This window comes from Phyllobates terribilis, unplaced genomic scaffold, assembly GCF_046119375.1.
Source record: "Phyllobates terribilis strain yellow unplaced genomic scaffold, ASM4611937v1 Scaffold_9__5_contigs__length_417890890, whole genome shotgun sequence".
NCBI classification, from domain to species: domain Eukaryota; kingdom Metazoa; phylum Chordata; class Amphibia; order Anura; family Dendrobatidae; genus Phyllobates; species Phyllobates terribilis.
Genome location: NW_027362769.1, coordinates 382,100,418 through 382,123,217, shown reverse-complemented (window position 1 = coordinate 382,123,217; position 22,800 = coordinate 382,100,418). Strand labels below are relative to the sequence as shown.

The following is a 22,800-nucleotide window of genomic DNA, read 5'->3' as shown; positions in this document are numbered from 1 at the left end:
TATGAGTCTCTACATTTCTGTAGCGACTTTCTGCTCCGTTTTCTCCTCTTCCCTTCTAATGCTGTGACTGTGTCAGTCTTTACTGACAGTTTAGCATTCTATTCAAGAACTCAAGTCAGCACCATATGACCTGTACTGATTGATAACTATGGGAGTGCACCTTAAATAAACAGCAGAAACTTTCTTCATTGTACAGAGAAGAGGAACCTGAAGAGGGAATTTATTCTTATCATTATAGAGAGGATTATCACATGAATCATTTTCCTTCCAGAGTCCTGACAGTCTGTTAATTACTGATTTATAGCAATTTTGTAGTTTTATTGCATAAAAAAATACCTTTTTTCTTCTGTGTTCCTCTTGGTGATGCTGGAGACAGATACAGGATAGAATCAGTCTCCTTCCCCCTCTGGCAGCTGACAATATAATCCTTTGTTTATACTTCCATAGGAGTCTTCTCATCTGTATTGTTACACCATGTTTGTATGTCCACCATCACTGCACTTATTAGGTGGACATGCACATTGCCATACACTGTGAACACCAGGTGGCGCCATACTTTGTAAGAAAATCATGTCTTGTTAATGGTAATTTTTTTTTTATTGATATCAATGGATATGATATTTAATGGGGAGGACTATAGTCAGAGAGGATGGTCTGGGCTGGTTACAACTTTACATTGACTCCGTACACCACTGTGTGCATGCTGGAGCATAAGCTGAACATTTCCTTTGCTTTGCTTTACTGATCAATGGGAATCTATGATGTATCAAAGTGCAAATAATGAGTTCTCCACCATTTTACACTTATTTTGTTGCATTAGATGTAACATAAGAACATTTTTCCTTTTTTATTTCTTTTTTTGTTACTTTTTTTATGTGATTTTTTTGCAGAGCTGCAGGTTAATCATGGGACAGTTGGCAATTATCACAGTTTTGCATTGACTATAGAAATATTTATAGAAAAAATGTAAAAAAAAAATAAAGTAAAAAAATAACTAAAAAGATAAGTAAATAAAAGAGAGTAGAATAGAAAAAAATAAACAATATAGAGAAGTAAAAGGATAAGTAAATAGAGAATAGAAATCTAGAAAAAATAAACAACATAAAGTAAAAATTTAATAAATAAAAAGAAAAGTAAATAAAGGGAAAATAGAAAGAGAAAACAAATAGAAAAATAATTTAAAAAATAAACACAATATAAAAATTGTAAAACTTAAATAAAAAGATAAGTAAAATAATAAATTGGAAAAAAAGAGAAAATAAAGAGAAAATATAAAAAAAAAGTTAAAAGTAAAAAATAAATAAAAAGATAAGTAAATAATAAATTGAAAAACAAGAGACAATAAAGAGAAAATATAAAAAAAAAGTAAAAGTAAAAAATAAAGAAAAAGATAAAGTAAATAAAGGGAGAATTGAACAAAAGAAAATAAAGAGAAAATATAAAAACTAAACACAACATAAAAAAAATTAAAATGTAAAAATTATTAAATAAAGAAAAGGATAAGTAAATAAAGAGAAAATAGAAAAATAAAATAAAGAAAAAATAGAAAAAAAAAACACCAACCCTTTTTACAGCCCAATTACAATAAGGGCCCATGCAGATATTGGGATTTCTCGTACAAGTTCTATCTGTGATTGCGGAGACAAGTCCAATTTTGATCCAAGTGTCAGACTGCACTAGGATGACATCGATTTTCACGGACAGTCATGTAGGAGAAGATGGAGAAACATTTTTATTTTTCTCTCCACATACAAGAAAAACTGATGACACTCGGCTCAAACTCTGATCAAAATAATTGGTCCGTTTTTTTTCATATGTGACGTCTGAACGAGCCCTTAAGAGTTTCTGGAAACTTTTTGACAAGTGAAAAAAGTTTTGATCGATGGCGATCCAGGTTCTGAAACCTCACCGATCACTAAAACGAAGGCTGCCTTCACACATAACAAAGTATCGGAGGAGGCTGAGCCCCTTCGTTTTAGCAATCAGTGAGGTCTGAGCCCCCTCCAGACCCTTGACCACCACCGATCAAAACTTTTGTAACATATAAAAAAGTTTCCCAAAAGTGCTGTAACTTTACAGACCCCATATCCAGGACCCGTCACATGATTGAAAATGAAAAGAAAAAGTATTTCAAACTTTGCACACTCAGTAAGGAGGCACCTAAAGCCCAATTCACACACCCCTTTAACCCCTTCTGAGTAGGAGAATGTCAGCTTTGTTGTAGCCACTTCCTGTCAGCCCAGTTCCTGATTGTAGCCCACACCTCCCGTGAGAGAGCCCAGGCATGGCCCCTGCTCATTGGCTGCAAAGTGCACAGGGCTTGGCCACCCTCAGAACTTCAGCACTTCCACCCTGTGCAGCAGCAGCCTAAGCTCCGCCAGGAACCCAGCACTGAAACCCTACAACCACAGAGGTGGGAATGTTACATTGTTGCACTGCTTTCTTCCAGTTTTGGGGTCTGGTTAGGAGTAGGGGGCACTTGTAGGGGAGCATGGAGCTCGCTGGGGCGATATCTGTGGGGCTGAACTTTGCACGTTGACTCAGGTTGGATGATTGGGGTTGGGCTCCAGCCATGACTTATGGGATGGGACATCCAGGCAGCGGGGGCAGACGGGGAACCCGCTCCAAATGGAAATTGTGACCTAGTTCCCTCCTGTTCGGCTCAGTTACTGAATTATTAGACCCCACCATGGGGTACGAGGAGTTATGTTAATGGTGGGGGTTCATATATTTTAATTTGTTCTCAGTTCAGTTTTTTATTGGCCTCTTAGGGTCGTGCATGTGACAGCGGCGCCCTCGAGTGGTCCTGCAGATACAGGTTGGGGGTAAAAGGGTATTTTGCAATGTTCGTTAGTGCACACATGTATTAATAGGGCTGGATGCAGAGAATTGGGAAGTGGCGCCCAAAGGGCAAGCACAATTTTAGTTTGGCACATGCACTTGCCCCTCCTAAATGCCTATTGCTGGGCCTTGTAGTCCTGCCGCAGCCTGATGCGCAGGGGGGCTTTCAGTCCCGCCGCAGCCTGATGAGCAGGGGGTCTGTCAGTCCCGCCGCAGCCTGATGAGCAGGGGGTCTGTCAGTCCCGCCGCAGCCTGATGCGCAGGCGGTCTGTCAGTCCCGCCGCAGCCTGATGCGCAGGCGGTCTGTCAGTCCCGCCGCAGCCTGATGCGCAGGGGGTCTGTCAGTCCCGCCGCAGCCTGATGAGCAGGGGGTCTGTCAGTCCCGCCGCAGCCTGATGAGCAGGGGGTCTGTCAGTCCTGCCGCAGCCTGATGAGCAGGGGGTCTGTCAGTCACGCCGCAGCCTGATGAGCAGGGGGTCTGTCAGTCACGCCGCAGCCTGATGCGCAGGCGGTCTGTCAGTCCCGCCGCAGCCTGATGCGCAGGCGGTCTGTCAGTCCCGCCGCAGCCTGATGCGCAGGCGGTCTGTCAGTCCCGCCGCAGCCTGATGAGCAGGGGGTCTGTCAGTCCCACCGCAGCCTGATGAGCAGGGGGTCTGTCAGTCCCACCGCAGCCTGATGAGCAGGGGGTCTGTCAGTCCCGCCGCAGCCTGATGCGCAGGCGGTCTGTCAGTCCCGCCGCAGCCTGATACAGTCAGCAGGAGCATTATATTAAGGAGTTGCACTATAAGCAGTTGCAAGGGTTAAATCCGCTGCATGGATTGCTTCCGAGCTGCGCCATCCATACCTAAAATGTGGATTGTATCCCACTGTATATATAATCTGGGCAATCTCTGGTAGTGCAATCCCCTTATGGTTCCACGCTGGGTTTCCGTTAACCCCTGAGCTGCTTTTGGTCGTCATTTGCAGTTTCCTCCATTTTGGACGTCTCCTTACAAATTTTGCGCAGATCCAAAACTTTCCGTAAGGGGAATTTTTTTTACTTTTCTGCAACAAATGAACATTTTTGGGAGTGCGAATTTCAGGTTAGACGAGTTACCTGAGCCTCTCCTGTGCCGCCATTAACTCTTTGGGCTGCCCTGCGTTGCACAGCGAGGATCTCGGGGACGGGTTGGGACTCGCTGCTGCAGGACGGAGATTCCTGACTTGTAGGGTGAAGCGTTTGAGGAATCCTTGAAGACGTTTCTTCCAATCTCAGATTCTGCATTTTTCTAATTTCTTGCTGTGAGTGAATAGAAACAACCTTGTTTATTCCAAACACTCTTTACTTATCACAGCTGATGGTTTGCTACAATTGTATCCGGTCTTCACAATCCTCTATGAACCTGGAATCTGCGCTGATACATTGTAACAAACTATCAGGACAGGAATGAGATTGCTGCTGCGGATGTGTTTAGCTCACACGTTATTTTAGGGTCTGATTTCCTGCAGTTGTCACACGTCCTGGACCATAATAAGAATTCGAGATCTGCAGTAAAGACTGACACACAGACAAGGCTCCGAAACAGAGAGGGTGGTGCCCCCTGTAGGATGCATCATGGCTGCTGTTAGGGGTCGTCCCCATCCGGATATGTTGGAAATGGCTTCAGATGAGATGAATCGGGGGCACATAATTTCGGGACATTTTTTCTTTTGCGCTCTGTTTTTATTTAATAATGATAACTAATTCAGCAAATATTGCCAACCAGATGTGATCCGGGTAGAAGAATTCCCAAAATTCTGGCTCCAGTTCCTTTAAAATCTTTGTTTCCTCTGCAGGTTTATACCTGTGGCCTCCTGCAAAAATTATCTTCATTATTCGGGATCGATAACGTCGCTCTTACTTTCTGCAGTGTAAAAATACATAATATTACTTGGAAACTGTCAGCAAGCAGGCGAAGTGCTGTAGATTGACCTCAGGCTTGTGTGAACGGCCGCTCTGATTAATGTATCAACATCCGAGTACTGCGATCAATAGAAGAGTGTGCTGAAGATTCATGGATCCGTCAACAGCGGCTTGTTGGTTGTTTCCTGATCTACCTCTAAAGTCTTTTTCTCTCTCTCTTTTTTTTTTTTTTTTTTTTCTTTTTTTGCTCTAATATAAGCTCCCATTGTGGGGGCCGCCATTGTTTTCTAAGGTTACTAATGTCTCCTAAGTATTTACATCATTGTGGGATGCAGCACCAGGCACCCTGCCGTCCATGTCCATGTGGCCGTACAGGGTGCTGCAGCTCAGTGAAGTGGGGGGCACTGCTGTGGTGCTGGCTGGCTCCCCTATGGGGGTACTGTGGTGTGGTGAGGGGGCTGGCTCCCTTATGTGTGAGGGGGGGGCACTGGTGCGGTGAGGGGGATGGCTCGTGTGTGTGTGTGTGTGTGGCGAGGGGGCACTGTGGTGCGGTGAGGGGGATGGCTCGTGTGTGTGTGTGTGGCGAGGGGGCACTGTGGTGCGGTGAGGGGGCTGGCTCCCTTGTGTGTGTGTGTGTGTGGCGGGGGGGCACTGTGGTGCGGTGAGGGGGCTGGCTCCCGTGTGTGTGTGTGGCGGGGGGGCACTGTGGTGCGGTGAGGGGGCTGGCTCCCTTGTGTGTGTGTGTGGTGGGGGGGCACTGTGGTGCGGTGAGGGGGCTGGCTCCCTTGTGTGTGAGGGGCGGGGGGCACTGTGGTGCGGTGAGGGGGCTGGCTCCCTTGTGTGTGAGGGGCGGGGGGGCACTGTGGTGCGGTGAGGGGCGGGGGGCACTGTGGTGCGGTGAGGGGGCTGGCTCCCTTGTGTGTGAGGGGCGGGGGGGCACTGTAATGCGGTGAGGGGCGGGGGGCACTGTGGTGCGGTGAGGGGGCTGGCGTGTGTGTGTGTGGGGGGGGGGGGGGCACTGTAGTGGGGTGAGGGGGCTGGCTCCCGTGTGTGTGTGTGGGGGGGGGGGCACTGTAGTGGGGTGAGGGGGCTGGCTCCCGTGTGTGTGTGTGGGGGGGGGGGCACTGTAGTGGGGTGAGGGGGCTGGCTCCCGTGTGTGTGTGGCGGGGGGGCACTGTGGTGCGGTGAGGGGGCTGGCTCCCTTGTGTGTGAGGGGCGGGGGGGCACTGTGGTGCGGTGAGGGGGCTGGCTCCCTTGTGTGTGAGGGGCGGGGGGGCACTGTGGTGCGGTGAGGGGCGGGGGGCACTGTGATGCGGTGAGGGGGCTGGCGTGTGTGTGTGTGTGGGGGGGCACTGTAGTGGGGTGAGGGGGCTGGCTCCCGTGTGTGTGTGTGTGTGTGTGGCGGGGGGGCACTGTGGTGCGGTGAGGGGGCTGGCTCCCTTGTGTGTGAGGGGCGGGGGGCACTGTGATGCGGTGAGGGGGCTGGCGTGTGTGTGTGTGTGTGTGTGTGGGGGGGGGGCACTGTAGTGGGGTGAGGGGGCTGGCTCCCGTGTGTGTGTGTGTGTGTGTGTGTGTGGCGGGGGGGCACTGTGGTGCGGTGAGGGGGCTGGCTCCCTTGTGTGTGAGGGGCGGGGGGGCACTGTGGTGCGGTGAGGGGGCTGGCTCCCTTGTGTGTGAGGGGCGGGGGGGCACTGCGGTGCGGGGGCTGGCTTGTGTGTGTGGGGGGCACTGTAGTGCGGTGAGGCGGCTGCTCTGGGGGTACTCTGAGTCTACATGCAATTTCCTTATTTCTATGTTCCTTTGTTCCTTATTGTAGCCCCTTTAAGTATAATCTCCGGTTTCCGTGAGTTCAGATTTCTTGGCCCCAGTTGTCTTCCGATCGGTATGACTCCCATCTACATACATATATTGCGGCGCTCACAGGACGCGCGGCACATTTCCAGCGCTGAGATGCTCCAGAGACCCTGACATTGGCCGCCCCCCTTATAACTCTTTATAGGGCCTGTGGGGTACGGTGTATGTACGGGATTAGATGAAGTGTTGAATGGACATTCCTGACGTTTCTGGAAGATGGTCTGACATGTCTGTATACGCTGGAGAAGTCCGGATCTGTGAAGGTCTCCTGACCCTCCTTACAAGGAGCGATATCGGAATCCGTCTCTTCGAGCTCCCGTTGACTTATTATTTTTGTCTCCGGTCTCATGGTGACTTGTATCTGTCATTCTTCACTGACGCCCGATGCCGTGTTTTATAGGGTGGCTGAATAGTAGGAAATGTTTATATTGTAGGGTTGTGGAGAACCGGTGGTCCGGTCTATGGTGGTCCACCAGCAAATGGCAGCATGACTGTCTCTCCCAACTAGTTCTCCATTGGTCAGGAGAACTGTTCCAAATACCTGTCCTCGCGTTACGTGTGGTTTTGCTGCTCGGCCCCATTCCTTTTAAAGGGGTTGTCCCAAGTTTGGAAGTTATCCCTGCCTACTGAAGGTCCGACCACTGGACCCTCACCAATCCTGAAAATGGTGGTCAATCATGCCCACTGAAATAGAACAATACCGATGAGCAGTGGTGGTTCATCTTGTGTAGTTTTCTGTAACTCTGTGACCGAAGATGATGGTGGCACCTGCAGCCAACCTTGCTTCATGGTAACTTCTGTATCTGGGGCCACATTTTTTTTTTTCTTTTTTCTGTACGGTGGATAAAATATCCAGTTTCTTTCCTCTACCCTCAGTTTTCTTGGGTGGGGGTTGTCTTTGCCATCGTCGTGTTTCAGTTAATATGAGGAAGTATCTTGACTTGTTGAAAGGAATTCGACCAACAGAACACTCCCCGGTAACCTTTATCTCGAGGAAGAGGAACAACTTGTCATCGTGCCTATGGAATGAGTCTGTGCCATAAACCCGTGAAGAAAATGTCACCACCACGGCCTTAGTAAGCCAATGACCAATCTCTCCGAGGCTGATATGGATGCCTGTATTCCTGACCTCTCCAAACCTCCACTCTGTGTCCTCTTGAAAATTGGTATTAACTTTCAATGGTAGAGAAAGGGACTATATATTAGTAGCATCACCTATATGGAGGGAAGGTCTACAGTACACATGTGTCACGGGTGTGACAGACGCCCTGCAGTTGGTTGCAGGAGATCTCTACGTTTGGCATTACAGACACCTTCTTAGAAGCTGTCTCTGTAGGACCCAGCGGCTGCCTTCCTCTGGCTAATTAACACCCTGGCCTGGGTGTATAAATACCTGCTGTCTGCTGGAGGGAGGTGCCGGCGATACTCACATTACCCTTTGTGAAGGCTCGAAGCAAGTGCATTACTTCTTCCTCTCTGGAGCTATGAGGACGGGTGTTCATCTCTCTGAAGTCAACTAAAAGCTAAGCTATCTTCCCTTGTTTGTTCCCCCTTGTTGTCTTTAATGGTCAGTGGGGATCGACTAACGCCCCCCCCCCCCTTCCCTAGCCAGGGAAAGACAGGGTGAGGTTCCCGTGTGACGATTGGTGAAGAGCCAATATAGGGACGTTAGTGGAGACAGGGTGATAGTAGATCCGACTAGGAGGTCTACACTCTTCCCTTTCCCTAGAGTCTGGGCTCCCTTTCCCTCTTCCCTTTGTGTTGAACTAAGTCTTTCCCACACCTTGCATAACAATATGTCCCTGAGCCCTTGCTAAGTGTTGCTTACCTGTCCCAGGTCCAGGCCTTGCTTTCTTCCCTCATGGTCAGCTCCCTATGTAGCCGAGTATCCCAGCGTGCATCTCAGATGTCATCACTCGATTCCTTTTAAGCCCGGCTCAGGCAGCCATGAGTGCCCTGAGTATTCAGGAAGGTATAGCGTCTTTCTACCATGTGCTTTTGTAGGAGTTGGCCTCATCTTCCCCTCCTGACTAATTATTCTCCTTGATGCTCTTGCCTGCATGCCAGCATCTGACTACCACTTATAAACTCAGTCCATTTAATCCAGGTGCTATCTGACTCGCAACTGGTACCTTATTCCATACTAATCTCTGCAAATATTGGTGCTTCAACTATCTGCTATTCCTGTGGTTAACTGCATCACTGCTGAAAGTTCCTTATTGCATAGATGTCTCTGCTAGTCCTGTGTTTAACCATGTCCCTGCTGCAAAATACCTGATTGTATCTGCATCTCTGCTGTTCCTGCCCTCTAGCTTCATCCACTGATCCAGCCTCACTTGCCCATCTGTCGTGCTGATGCACATATTGTCCGGCAAGTCCATTTTTGCTGTATCCTCTCCTCTGGTCCGTGCTGCTCACCCTGGCCTATAGTTTGGAGAATTCACCTCATCTGATGAACCCATCACACTATGTACACGATCCCACAGGAGCCATTGGTTCGTAATAGTGTATCATGTGACGGGGCGGATGTAGTGTGTGGTAAGGTTGCGTGACCGTATCGGACCTTACTACAATAAACCTCAGAATGTTGAGGTTGAGATGTCTGTGTAAACCAAATGCTTGTGTGGAGAAAAATGTTTACACTAATCCTTTACCTAAAGAGTTCAGTTACTGTGTGAACTGTCACAAATACTGATCCTGAGTTACATCCTGGATTATACTCCAGAGCTGCACTCACTATTCTGCTGGTGCTGTCACTGTGTACATACATTACATTACTGATCCTGAGTCATATCCTGTATTATACTCCAGAGCTGCACTCACTATTCTGCTGGTGCAGTCTCTGTGTACATACATTACATTACTGATCCTGTGTTACATCCTGTATTATACTCCAGAGCTGCACTCACTATTCTGCTGGTGCAGTCACTGTGTACATACATTACATTACTTATCCTGTACTGATCCTGAGTTACATCCTGTATTATACTCCAGAGCTGCGCTCACTATTCTGCTGGTGCAGTCACTGTGTACATACATTACATTACTGATCCTGTACTGATCCTGAGTTACCTCCTGTATTATTCCCCAGAGCTGCACTCACTATTCTGCTAATTTTCAGCTGCACATTCTGGGGCCGGTCTTGTCCTTTCTTATATTTTTGTTTGGCAGGCTGGACAGAATTTCTCATTTTCTGGAGCATTTTAGCACAATGTTTATTAGTGTGAGTGCGATCTGTTTTGCTTCTCACCGGCTCCTGTGCCAGAAACTTTTGTTCTCTCTCCGTAAATATTTTTTGCTAACCAGCGATTGTTAAAACACATGTGAGCGTCCGTGTCCGGGCCTTAGTCGTACAGCGAGGGCCAGTGCCGGGCTCTGTGCTCAGGACGCAGCGGTGAGGGGGCTACTAGCCAAGTATTAACCCTGTTGGAGTTTTATGGAATTTATTTATTTATTTTTTTTTGTTCAAATATTTTTACTAAGAATTTTTATAACTATTTACATGTAAAGAATCCGGGCATTGTAACATTGTGGGTTCATTCTCTGATGGGATAGAAGTCACAGTATCTCGTGTTCCTGAACTCTCTCCCTGCTGTTTTTTTTACTTTTATCTAGTTTCACCTTGAATGTTCATGACTTTTTTATGTAATCTTATTCTCGCTTTTTGACCTAAAACAAACAAGTCTGTGCAGCATATAGAGGCAGTCTAATGTATAGCACATACAGCTTTTAATGAGCACACGTGGATCGCAGGCAACCTATAATCCATGTGCTGCAGAATATAATTTAAAGCGAGTGTTCATATAAACTAATCCCGACCCCCGAAACGCGTAGACACTGAGAAGTACCGGGTCCTCCTAACCCCCATATTGATAGCAATGGAAATGGGAGCATGAAGTACGACCAAAAAAAAAAGTTTTAAGATGTCTCAGTAGAGACCTGCTGTAAGTTGTGTGGAGTCTGCGAGTTGGGGCAGGTTTTTATGAAACAGGAGAGCGACTGACGTGAGTGATGCAACAAGGCCGATGATTAATGTGCCCTTCTTTTTATAACAAGATCAAAAATACAAGTATTGCCATTGGTTACCAACTTTTTGGAATTTTTTTATGATACCGAGGTCTTTAAAAGTTTTTTATTTCTAAGCCAAAAAAGTCCCTAACTTTTTTTTTATGTTTTTTTATTTAGTATACATAGTCTATTACACGTTTTACATTTCAGACTGCAAGTAGTATCCTAATACTATCAGTGGCTTAAATTCATTTTATTACTTTTTTTTTAAAATAGAAAAGTATATAACTTTATTACATTTGCACTGACTTGTTGTTCCCCTTTTGGCCACTAGAGGCGCTGTCACATCAGTAGATCTCATTTACCCTCCAATCTGCTGATGTAACAGCGCCTCTAGTGGCTGAAAGGGAGTAACAAAAAATAATCACTGTAAATGTAATAAGTTATGCTTGTATATTTCATATTGGTACTTTAAGTACTAATATGAATTTAATATTGTCTGTGGAATTAATGGCGTTATATAAGTGAATACAATAAATAAATATACAAGTGTAACATTTACAGTGATTATTTTTTGTTATTCCCCTCTTGGCCACTAGAGGCGCTGTTACATCTGCAGATTTCATTTACCCTCTGACCTGCTGCCAGCGGAGGCTGCGCCATGTGCAGGAGCGTGCATGTCGTGGGCATTGTGTAAACTTCAGCCCATAGCGGAGGCTAAAGAGATGATTGGTTGGCAAGTTTTCCACCATCTACAGCAGTATTCACGGGTCTACGAGGACCCAGAAAAAGGCACAACAAATGATATATTGTGGATATTCCTGAAGTCTATAGGTGCACTGTATACGCTTATCACTGGAGCCGGCCTTAGGGGTGAATGTCAGAAAAGGGGCGCCATAGGTCCTGACTCTTCCACCGCTGTTCTCAAAGGGGTGTACAGTTTTTTACAGTTTTGACACCATCCAAACAATGCCAGCCTTGTTTGTAATTGCTGGTATCTATCGCCACCTTATGGTCAAAACTGCACGGGGAGCAACTGCAGATCCTCCGTAGCCCATAATCAGTAGTGCTTTTTAGGATTTTAATTGCCATTTTATTTTTTAAAGTGTTGGATCGACGGCCTCCAACCTGAGGTCTTTCAGATGTTGCAAAACTACCACTGCTATCATGTCCAGACAGGTTGGGAGTGGTAGTTTTGTAATAGCCGGAGAGCCACAGGTTGGAGATGACTGGATCTGAAAAGGGTTGCAAAAGACAGTGACCATTTTTCATTTGCTATTGCTCGTGGGTTTTTTGTTGTTTTTTTTTTTTGCCTGTTTTGTTTTTTTAGTAATTTTTTTTTTTTTTTTTCCAAATATGTAAAAAAACAATGGAGATTTTCGCATCGTCATCCTATTTTATCAGATTCGTGATCTCCTTTTGTGAGATTAATTTAACTTAATTATTAATCGGAACAATGCGGTCGTCTTTAAAGCTCTACCCCACCCTCCCTCTGCCTTGTAAAACGTGACGCCGTCTATTATTGTCGCTCCCAGGCCAGACTGATATTGGAATTCCTGGCGCAGCGCCAAGCGGGCATCCTTAATTTAAAGCATCGACCGTGCCAGTATCCAGCTAATGACTCTTGTGCTCTGCAACAATAAAGCCCAAATCAGACGACTGCGCGGCTCATCCCATCCCCCCTCCACCAGCCCCTCGCCCAAACAATGACTGCCCTTAGCAAGCCAATGAGGACAATGACATTGCACACTCACCTTCCCCCCCAAAAAACGCTACAAAACCTTGACCTTTCACAAAGTAAAATGGTTTGGATCCCTTTATTTCACATATTTTAGGGTGAGCAAAAATTTTTTTTTTTTTTTGCAAGATCCTAAAACTGATGGCAAAATAGAGCTGGTTCATCACCTCCAGAAAGGGTCAGGGTTTCGCCTTGTTTGGTCTCCATTGCAGGTAGGGATCTGGTTGGAGGCTTTCTACTGCAGCAACCTGTCGCTCAGCCCGAGACCCAACAGTGCTCCCAAAAATGGTGTTTATGGCATAATAATAGGATGGACCCAACTTGTCTGGGGACCTGTTCCCGAGGTGGCTCTTTGCTTAGGTTCAGTAATTTTTGGAGCTCCGACATTAAGAAGCCACACATTCGCGGCCTCTTCTCCATTCCTGACCATATCCATCAGACTTTTATGGCTTATCCTGTCCGATATGGGTAAAGCTCCCTTTAAAGGCTGCGTCATTCCTGGCTGGGCGGCTGCTTGCTGCAGCAGAAACCTCCTACCTGTTGTCCAATGCCTTTTCTTTGGATTGTCCCAAATTCGAACACCCCTTTAAGAGCGCAGCAGGGGCTTCGGTAGGTTCCCAAGACAAGACTATTGAATGTAGTGACGGGGACGTGGTTCTCCGGTATCCTCCGCACCACACGTATGGACCTGCCGCCACCGGTGCCATCGGCCGTTTTCTCTGTGATGGGCGGTGTCATATAAATTTTAGGAATTTGTACACATTTTATTTTCTTTCTTTTATTTTGGTTAATTAGGTGTTTAAGAACTTTGCTGATTGCGCTGAGCTCGTCATGTGTACAAATAGTAAGTGACATCGGTCCCCGCTGGCAGCTGCTGCGCTGCTCCGGAGTAATGCCTCCACTTGGCAGCTCGCTGCGGCATCTGCTAACCGGCGCTGGAGCCCTGATGGGAGACATTTACATGTTTTATGAAAATAAATCATTCTGGGTGGTGAATCATGACAATTAACGGGAGCCGTGATCCAGAAGCAAAAAGTATGTGACCCCCCCCCCTTCTTTCTTACTGTTTACCTTACATGACATTATCCTACACGACCGCCAAGGAAAGGCGCCACATACTTTAAAGGGGTGTCTGAGACGGCAAAAAGTCACAGCGCCACTCTTGTCCATAGGCGGGGTGTGGTGTCACCCTCCCTTATAGGGGTGCGCGGCACTTTTTATGGACGGGCTCCATGGTGGAAATCTTGAGGCTTGGCCAATATGCCGCCATCGTTGGCGATGACTTGCCCATATTAGACGCCATTGTGCTACTTAAAACTATTTTTGGAGGGACGCCTTTGAAAGGGGAATTCATGGTTGTCTCCTACTGTAGTGGTGACCATCAATTTTCTTGATGGAAAGTCTTTCGGTTGATCAACATGGCCATTGACAATTTGACTACTTCATGCTACAGGCACATGACCCCCCCCCCCCCCCTCTTAGTTCTTCCGATTTGGCTAAAGGGAGGGAAACGTGTAATAAAAATACTAATTTCCAACTTCCTAAAAATCTTTTTTTGGTAGATACTTTCTTGGGGAACCATTTTTTGCGGTCAACGCTTTTAAGAAGGCCCTAAAACAAGAAACCTCTCCATGGGTTCTCCTGAAAGAAGGGAAGATATTGGTCCTTGGCATTTAGTTCCTGACTTCATTTTTTTTCCCCTTTTATTTTCATATGTTGAGTTGTTTCCTTATCAAGAACTTTTCCTTCATGACCCCGTCATGTAACCAACCCATAAGATATGGCCGGTGTTAATATTTGGAGACCCTCCTAACACAAGAGGTATCTGTTTGTAAGACTTCTCCGTTACTAGAGAAAGGTGTAACGAAAAATCTTGTAGCATCGTTTCCAAGGACTAATGGGGGATTCTTGAAGTTCAGGCCATGGGAAAGAATGGCAAACTAATGATGAATTAGACACAACCACATCCAGTCCATAGTGACAATCTGTCGAAGATGAGGACTCTGTGCTTTTGGTGGAGAAGGTACTTTTTCTTGGGGGTTCCACTCTATTGACAATCTTCTACAAACGTTGCGATCAACGCTAGCAGGCTTGGATGGTCTTCAGACTGGTTGATAGTCTTATCAATCTATCCAGAGAGTCCCGATAATTAAATTTGAGACCACCAGTTGGTATCTAAAATCTTTAGGTGGCCATGCTCCACAAGCATGAAAGTAAGGTGAGCACTCGGGATGTGATCTTATTCGTCTTGAGAAACGTATTTGCTCTGTGTGATGTACGTGAAGATGGTGGTGGTAGATATTTCAAGTCCAGAAGGTTCCTTGGTTCAGAATATTCAAGATCAAAACATTTTTCTGACCAACATCTTCTACGCTCCAGATGGTCTTCAGTGGCTCTTAGAAAGACTTTCCTAAATCTTAAGATTGACTAGTCCGATGCCAAGATGTCAGCCTGTTCTTTATTTCAATAACTCTGGTCAGAAGATGACCTCAATGGACAAATGGAGGAACCTCAAGCCTGTTTGGCCTGCACAGATTGGATGTTTGAAGCCATATAACCTCCTAACGTGATTAACGTCTTAATCTGAACATTTTTGGTTTCTTGAGGGACAAATCCCCTTATGATTGTCTTGGAATATTTACTTGTTTCTTCCCCTAAAGTGATGTTGTCTTCACATTCCTGCTGCTTTGTGTTTGACTATTTTTATTTTTATGTCTTGGAGGAGCAGATACTGCTGGAATTTGGCTACTGGAGGCAATTTTTTTTTCATAAAGGGACTTGTGTGGTCTCCTGACCTATCTATTTAAGTGAATACGTGTTTTCCCCAACAAATAACAATTCTGAAGCTTCTTTTCCTGGAAGTCTGTGTTGTGCTGTTCCTGTGTTATTCCTCCCAAGAAATTTAGGATTAACATCGCCGTTGGGTGTTGCTACTTGGGGGAGTTTGGCCATTGGGTGTTGCTACTTGGGGGAGTTTGGCCGTTGGGTGTTGCTACTTGGGGGAGGTTGGCCTTTGGGTGTTGTTACTTGGGGGGCGTGTCCCTACAGTCTGACATCATCCAATCAGTGCTAAACAGTGTAAAGACACGCCCTTTTTACCCACAGTTGTCAGAAGTGTCTCCCAGTTGGAAGGAAATCTCCCAAGTCTGTGGTTGTCTCTCCCATCATGGCTCAGGACAAATCAGAATGAAATTACATCATGAGTGCAAGCATCCTTCCTAGGTTACACCAAGTACATATCATCCCCAACTGGAATGTCCCTTTAAGTGAATGTTATAGCGATAGTGCGCCACCTAGAGGTCAGTTTCTAATTATTTCAGGGGTAATTAATATCAAATATTATCTGTGGTGGTGGACAGGGGGCCCCTAATGTATTATCCCTTTGGACACCACTTGATTGCATTGATGGTCTTATCTGGAGGACTCTACGTGAGACCGTGTATTACATAGTCACCCATTCATTTACATTAGCATCTTGTAATACCACATATCACCAGCAGTGGCCACCACAGGAAAAATGTGCATCTTTCCCTGATGATCACGATTGATCGCCGGAGATCAGTTCAGCTTGTACATTACGTGCAGATCACCGCTGTGTCCTCAGTGTCGGTGTTTTCCTTTTTTGTGTTTTCCTTCTTTCTTTTTTTAAGGAGCATCCCCTTTAAGTCCTGTAGGTTTAGACACTTTTATCACAGACCCTGAACAGCCTTTTACAACTTTACAGCAACTACCTTTCCCCTTTTAATATAACTACTGTAGATTTAGCACTATGATCATGAAACAGAAGGTTCTGGATGAACAGGATATATAAATGTACGGAGGTTCCGCTCCTATGGATAAGAGAAGGGCAGTGAAATGTTTAAACGTATTTGTCTTCTACTGTAAGCAGCGCTGGATCCGTGGGGGTCTTCTCCGAGGATAAATCTTTTGATCTCATCATTCTGGCTCCAAATTTGCAATGCAAGACCTCCCTCTGACAACCCTTCATGTCCTCAGCGGGGGAGAGAGAGATGTTTAGAAATATTACACGTGTTTTCGACTGATGGTCGCTTTTTCTGGATTAACTGTTTTTAGCTGCTGTCCTGATAGTTTGCTACAATGTATCAGCGCAGGAAGAATGTATCCCACCTTTTGAAGTGCAGACTACATACAATTGTAACAGACCCTCAGCTGTGAGTAGGGTTTTTTTTTTTTTTTTTCTCTGCAGTGTTTACATATATCTGTAAGAAGTGTTGAATGTCCCTACACTGCCCCCACAGGGGAACTGAAGTATTACACAGCCCTCCCATTATACTCAATGATGACCCGAGATGTCAGAGTCCTCCAGAGACTATGTACCCGCACTCAGGCTAATGGGATCACGAAATGGTGCCAGAATCGGCATCTTTAGGTCAGGCGGCTAAACGATGGATGGATTGACCATCGTTGTAATAATTTATCCAATAATCATCCTTGCTCATCCCTCCCCACTAATTATCCCTTAATTATAAGACAAATATGTGGAAATGGAGCATAAATTGTCTCCGTAAATTACCTCGCTAGTCCGGGATTGAGGCTTTTTAAAAAGAAACAAAACAGCGCCTCCACCTATCCACAGGTTGTGACTGGTATTGCAAGTCAATGCAAAGTGAATCAAGCTGAGCAGTGATACCAAACACAACCTGCAGACAAGGGTGGTGCTGTTTTTGAAAGAAGGCAGCCATGTGTAATCCCTGTGAGACGCAATCGCTCCTTCCCAGTAACTTTTGCATCAGTCGTCGTAACCATAATTCCCAGTGACGGAACTTTTGAATCTTTGGGGGTCCCAAAGCAAAATCTCCAAAAGGGCCCCCAGTAATCACAGGTCCTTATTAGTATTGGTCTTCTCACATGGGCCACACGGACCAGGGCGCGACGGCATCAGTATAGGCTCTGCCCCCCGCAGCCCGGTTCTGCAGGACGCACTGGGGTAGAAAGGAAGTGATCGCTTTGTTTTTTTTTTTTTTGCTACATTTATTGTAACTTGGATTCCAAGAAATTTTTACTTTATTTCGTTTTTTAAAGAATTGAAACTACAGTTTTCGGGAAATGTTCCTTTTTTTTTTTTTAAGAGCTTTTCTTTTCTCAAAGCATTTTTGAAGCATTTTTTTTTTCTTTTTAAGGATGTGTTTGCAGCCTTTTGATTGGACAATATCCAGTTTGTATTATTAATAATATATTTTTTCCCTCATACGAGTGCCATCTGTGTTTTTTCTCCTATGAGCGGACCCACAGACTCTCATATGTCTAAATTTAATTTTTTTTTTGTTTGTTCCTTCCCGAGTGATCCATGCAAAATTGCGGAGACGTGTCTGATCAAAATCCTCAAATAATAATAATAATATTATAGCGCCATTTATTCCATGTTCTCAATGCAAGTCTATGGGTCCTGGGGGAAAAAAAATAAAAAATCGGACCGCGCTTGGCTGACACCTGAGGGTGGTCCAATTTTTCCCGGTCATTCTAGATAGGAGGAGGTAGATATTATTATATAATATATATAATTTTATTGTAGCGGCAGTGGATCCATGTATAAATCCCATTGTCGCTGCTATGACCTGATCATGGCTGCTTTGGAGCAGACGCCCTGGAGAATTATTATTTTCCAGCTGTGCCGCGTCCTCCTCTGCCGCAGCCAGGCTGCTGTTTGTATTCTGGTGCGTGTGCTGTAAAGACAAGGATGAGATCATTGCAGTTGCAGGCATTGCTGTGCCAGTGCACGCAGCAGAGAGGGGGGCGAGCACTGGGCTGTATGTATGATGTGTGCGCAGGGAGGGGAGGGCTCGCAGACTGCAAATCATCACCGGCCAACAATCCCCTTTTTTTTTTTTTTTTTTTTTTTTCCCATTACGTCTTCTCTTGCTCAGGTATTCCTCGCAGAAGGAAGATTTGTGAAGGGGATCTCTCCACTTTGTCTTCTTTGATAGCTCTTTAAAAAAAAATAAATAAATAATAATAATAATAATAAAACTAAAAAAAAAAAGAAAAAAATCAAAAAGCACCAGACCTCCTCATTCTCTTCCAAGCAAGGACTCCCATCATTTTTGTATTTTATTTTGCTTTTAGAAAAAAAAAATTTATTTTATTTTTTTGGACTATGATGGGGACCAAGTGGGAAATGTTGGGAGTCGACGTCTGTGAATTTGGCGGACAGTTGTTGGAACTTATGTGGCTGACAGTTTGTTACAGAGGTGAGATCATCCTGGTGGCATCTCGGCTGTTACAACTTCATTGTAAAAATGTATTTTTTTTTTTTTTTTTTTTTTTAGATTTTTAATTAATTTTTTTTTTCCCTTCATCAAGACTCAATTGCATTTTATTGCATGTCTTTGTAATTTATAGTGTTTAAAATATATATATATATATAATATATTCTTGTTATGCTTATTTATTTTTAAATCTTTCTTTTTGTTTTTATATTGTAAATTTTATGTTCAATATTGTGCCACTATAATCTAAGAATACAGTTTTTTATCTAGGGAGTCTGTTTTATGGCTTTTCTAATGTAAAACCCGTGTCTTTAATTTTTTATATAAATTATTTTTACAATTTTATGGCATTTTTGCTGATTTTTTTTTTTTTTTTTTACTCCAAGTTGATGCATTTGTAGTGAAGGTAGGAGTCGGCGGGGGAGGGGGACTTATCTGGGGTCTGTGGGTGATGGTGTGAAACCTGATCACATATTAATTACAGTTAGTGATGGCTATATGTGACCCTATTACTTGGTATCAGCTGGCCTACACCCCGTCTGTCTCCAGAGTCAATGATGTCATAGTAAATGTCGGCTTTGTCGCTCGGGTCTCTGGAGATCGATGTTCAGTGTCACTATGAAATCTCAGATCTGCGGCTGTAATTCTGCATGTATACGGCTCCGTCTGCAAAATTTACCCTAGAATGACCCATTCTGTTGGGGTTTGTTGTTGGGAGCTCCCCCTGCCTGTTGGTTACTGGTACTGCAGCAACACTTTTCACTTATTTGTTCCATTATTTCTATAATATACAGAAAAGTTTCATTAAAGTGCATTTTTTTGCCATTTTATGATGAGGCCCAGGCCTAGGGCGGTTCCATCCATGAGGTGTATGAACTTCACCTTTAATTGAGTGATAGGGGGCAGTATTCTGGAAGATATATGGTCCTTCCATTTTGGCCTAGGACCTCACACACATGGGTCCAGTTGGGTTTGGTGTCAAGCATTATACACGAGTGTGATTATTTTTTAAATTTTTTTCCATCTAATTTTTGCTGAATTGTTCCCTTATTTTTGGTGAAGGCAAAGCTGAAATTTTATTTATTTTTTATCCTCTCCGATCGCCCATTTTTCTACTCTTGGCATGACTTCCTTGACGATTGCTCTATGGCGCAGCTTGTGTCATATACCCTTCGTCGGTCTTAGGAGGTGCCGTGGGCAGTGTGCACACTGATCCAACATTTGGTGCCCAATCTTTCATAAGGAAAGCTGGACAGTAAGCAACTACTGCCCAGATTGGGCATTACATGATTGCTTTAGTTGGGCACTACATGGTACACCATAGTCCTCTTCATGGAAAGTTCTGCGCAAGACCCAAAAAAAGCTGGCCACGCGAAATAAAGGTTGGCTCACCCCACTATAAACATGCATGCTCGCCTCAGCCCAGCTTCCATGTTTACTTCAATGGGAGCGGAGCTGCAGCACCATTTTGCCGTCCCCCAGGAGTGCCACCATCACTATGAACTCCTCGGAGTCGCATCCTGCTTTTCATTCTGGGATTATCAGCTGAAGTGGTTCTTTGGGTAAGATTTGGGTTTCTGATTAGTTCCCGACCCTTCTTTCATCCCTGTGTACCGCGTGCATCTAATCTCATTTTCATGCATTTATTCTGCTGTTTGATACGTGTCTGCCGCTTCCTGTGAGGCGCGTTTCATCTCCTCGATCTGCCTCGCTCGCTTATCTCCTTGAGTTTCTGCGAAACGACAGAATATATTTGGACGCTCGTCGTAGAGTCGGCTCCCCGGGATGTATACGATAGCCGTATAATGGGCTGACATGGATCTGACACCGCCGCCTTGTCCGACGATAATGTCACCGTGTGCGGCGTGGCGGCTGCTTTGTATGCGCGGCTTGTTCGCTCGCTTCTGCTTTCTAGCAAAACCTCTTGATCCGTTGTGTTTCTCGCCTGTTGCCGCAGAGTAATGAGGTCGGCTGCGCTGCAGGTTTGTAGCACGATGGTGGAATTGTCTTCTTGTCGGGGCGTCGGCGTAAATGGAGAGGACATTCCTGTCCACCACTGCGATATTTTATATATTAGATTACTGCAATGCCGCCATCTCCTGCATTGTAGACTTTCCATTTGCCGTATAGAAACCTTTACTACCGTACAATAGTGTCCAAGGAAAGACACGGAGAGAGACGACTGATGGAAATGGCTTGCTGCATTCATATTAGAACAGGAAGGCAAGACGCGCCTAGAGTTCTACTAAACCGGACTCATCCCATAGAGTCCGGTTTAGTAGAAAGACAGGAAAGATTCCAAGTGTTTCCACTGACGCTAAAATCCTTCCTTCCCTCCTTCCCTCCTTCCCTCCTTCCCTCCTTCCCTCCTTCCCTCCTTCCCTCCTTCCCTCCTTCCCTCCTTCCCTCCTTCCCTCCTTCCCTCCTTCCCTCCTTCCCTCCTTCCACTACATTTCTTTACTCACTTATGTCCCTATTTCCTTTCTCTTCCTGGTGCCCTTCCCTTTTAACACCTCCCTCTCTTAATTTTTTCATTTCTTCCACCCTTTCCCCATCTTCTCATCCCCCTTCTTTTTTTTTTTTTCTTTCCAATTCTCACTTTTTTTTCTCACTTCCTTTCACCCCTCCTTTCAGACACTTCTTTCTTTACCTTCTCTGACTTCCTCGTCCCCTTCATCTTTTTTCTCTTCCATTCTTTCCTTTCCATTTTTACTCTTTTAACCCATCAATTTCTTACCTTTTCTCCTCCACCTGTTTTTATCCCCTGTTTTCCTTCACTTCCTTCTCATTTTCCACTCCCTACTTCCCTTCTAGCTTTCTCAATTCCTCATGCCCTCCCTTCATCACATCTTTCAGTTGCTTTTCTCATTTAATCTTCTCCCTATTTATTACCTTAGTTCTCACTTTTTGTCACATTTCTCACTTCCTCCTTCTCCTTTCTTTCCCCTCATTTTCTTTCGCTTCTTCATCCCCTTCCGTTCTCCCTCTGAGCCCCTCCTTCACTTCCTTCTCCATTTCTCACCTCCTTCTTTTCCTTCATAACCACTATATTTATTTTTTCCTTCCCTACTTCCTTTTATTTCTTTTTCACCCCTTGTTTTTTCCATCATACTTTTTTCTTTTCTGGTTGCCTCCTCCTCATTTCCCTTTTGTTTTAATAACATTTCTCACCACCTCCTTCATTTTCTTCCCAACTACCATCTTATTCTTTTATACTTTTCCTTCCCTCTCCTTTCTTTTCCCCTCTTATCTCTGAACTGTCATCACTTCCTTTATTTCCCTTTTCTCTCATCCTTTTCCCTCTTAACCCTTCCTTTTCTTCCCTCTTCCAGTTTCCTCACTTTTTTGCTCGTATGACCATGTGAAAAATCAAGCACATTGGGAACCTTGCAGCATCTTGATCTTTCCTGGTCAGAGAATAAACTTTCACATTTTCCAGATTTTTTTTTTTTTCTTTTTTTTTTTGTTCTCTACCTTTTTGGTCCATTATCTGCTAAACCAAAATTAGCATTTTTTTTTTCTTCCTGTTTGCCGGTGGATCTGGCAATCCTGAAAAATCAGTAAAATTGCAGGAAAAGTTTGTTCATTTGCAAATGTATTTATTTTTTGCAGGGAAAAGTGAAGCCAAATTGTTGCCTGTTTGTCCCAATAGATCCAACATGTATCATTATCCTAATATATCATGCAGTTCCTGGGCAGCCATCCACCTCACATTTATCATGTCACCTTGCACTTCCCCTTTAAGTGGCTGCGCAAATACCATTATTTTCTAATTTGTTTTTTCCCGCTTGTCTCGTGATCCATTTACATCACTTTAGGTTGGAGAAAAAAATCCTACCTGTCAATAGATTGTAATCTGCAATTATCTGATGTTTATCCAAGAAATGGCAGCGCCACGACTTATTGATCAGAGCGAGATTGTCTTAGATTTATTAGATATTCACTGAGCGAGAAGAGGCCTTTACGTAAAGTAGTCTGTGCTGATTAATGTCCTAATATATCTTTACTGTGGTTAGGGCTCTGCTTTCTGATGCAAATCTCCAAATCCCCGGTATAGACACAAAGATAAATGATAATCTGGGTCCCTGTATATCTAGATTATCTGCATCTACCACTAGGGGAAGCTCCCTGTATACAGAGATACATGATAAGATTCTGTCTGCAGCCACCACTAGGGGGAGCTCCCTGTATACAGAGATACATGATAAGATTCTGTCTGCAGCCACCACTAGGGGGAGCTCCCTGTATAT

The 22,800-nt window shown here is 44.8% G+C and overlaps 1 protein-coding gene across 3 annotated transcripts in view; it reads left to right on the top strand.

Annotated features, from left to right (window-relative positions):
* The first annotated feature begins 2,204 nt into the window (after nucleotides 1-2,204).
* The window catches only part of ARHGDIG (Rho GDP dissociation inhibitor gamma), a 35,367-nt gene continuing 14,771 nt past the window's right edge, over nucleotides 2,205-22,800 (top strand). The window contains exon 1 of one of the 3 annotated variants that reach the window (XM_073648524.1): nucleotides 2,205-2,413. Coding sequence is in view for 1 of the 3 variants with exons in the window: in XM_073648523.1 (XP_073504624.1) it covers nucleotides 18,439-18,532 (94 nt within the window). In the remaining 2 variants the exon portion in view is untranslated. Of the gene's footprint in view, nucleotides 2,414-18,199; nucleotides 18,533-20,090; nucleotides 20,113-22,800 lie in introns of those variants that run through there. The other 2 variants (XM_073648523.1, XM_073648525.1) reach the window with 2 other exon arrangements.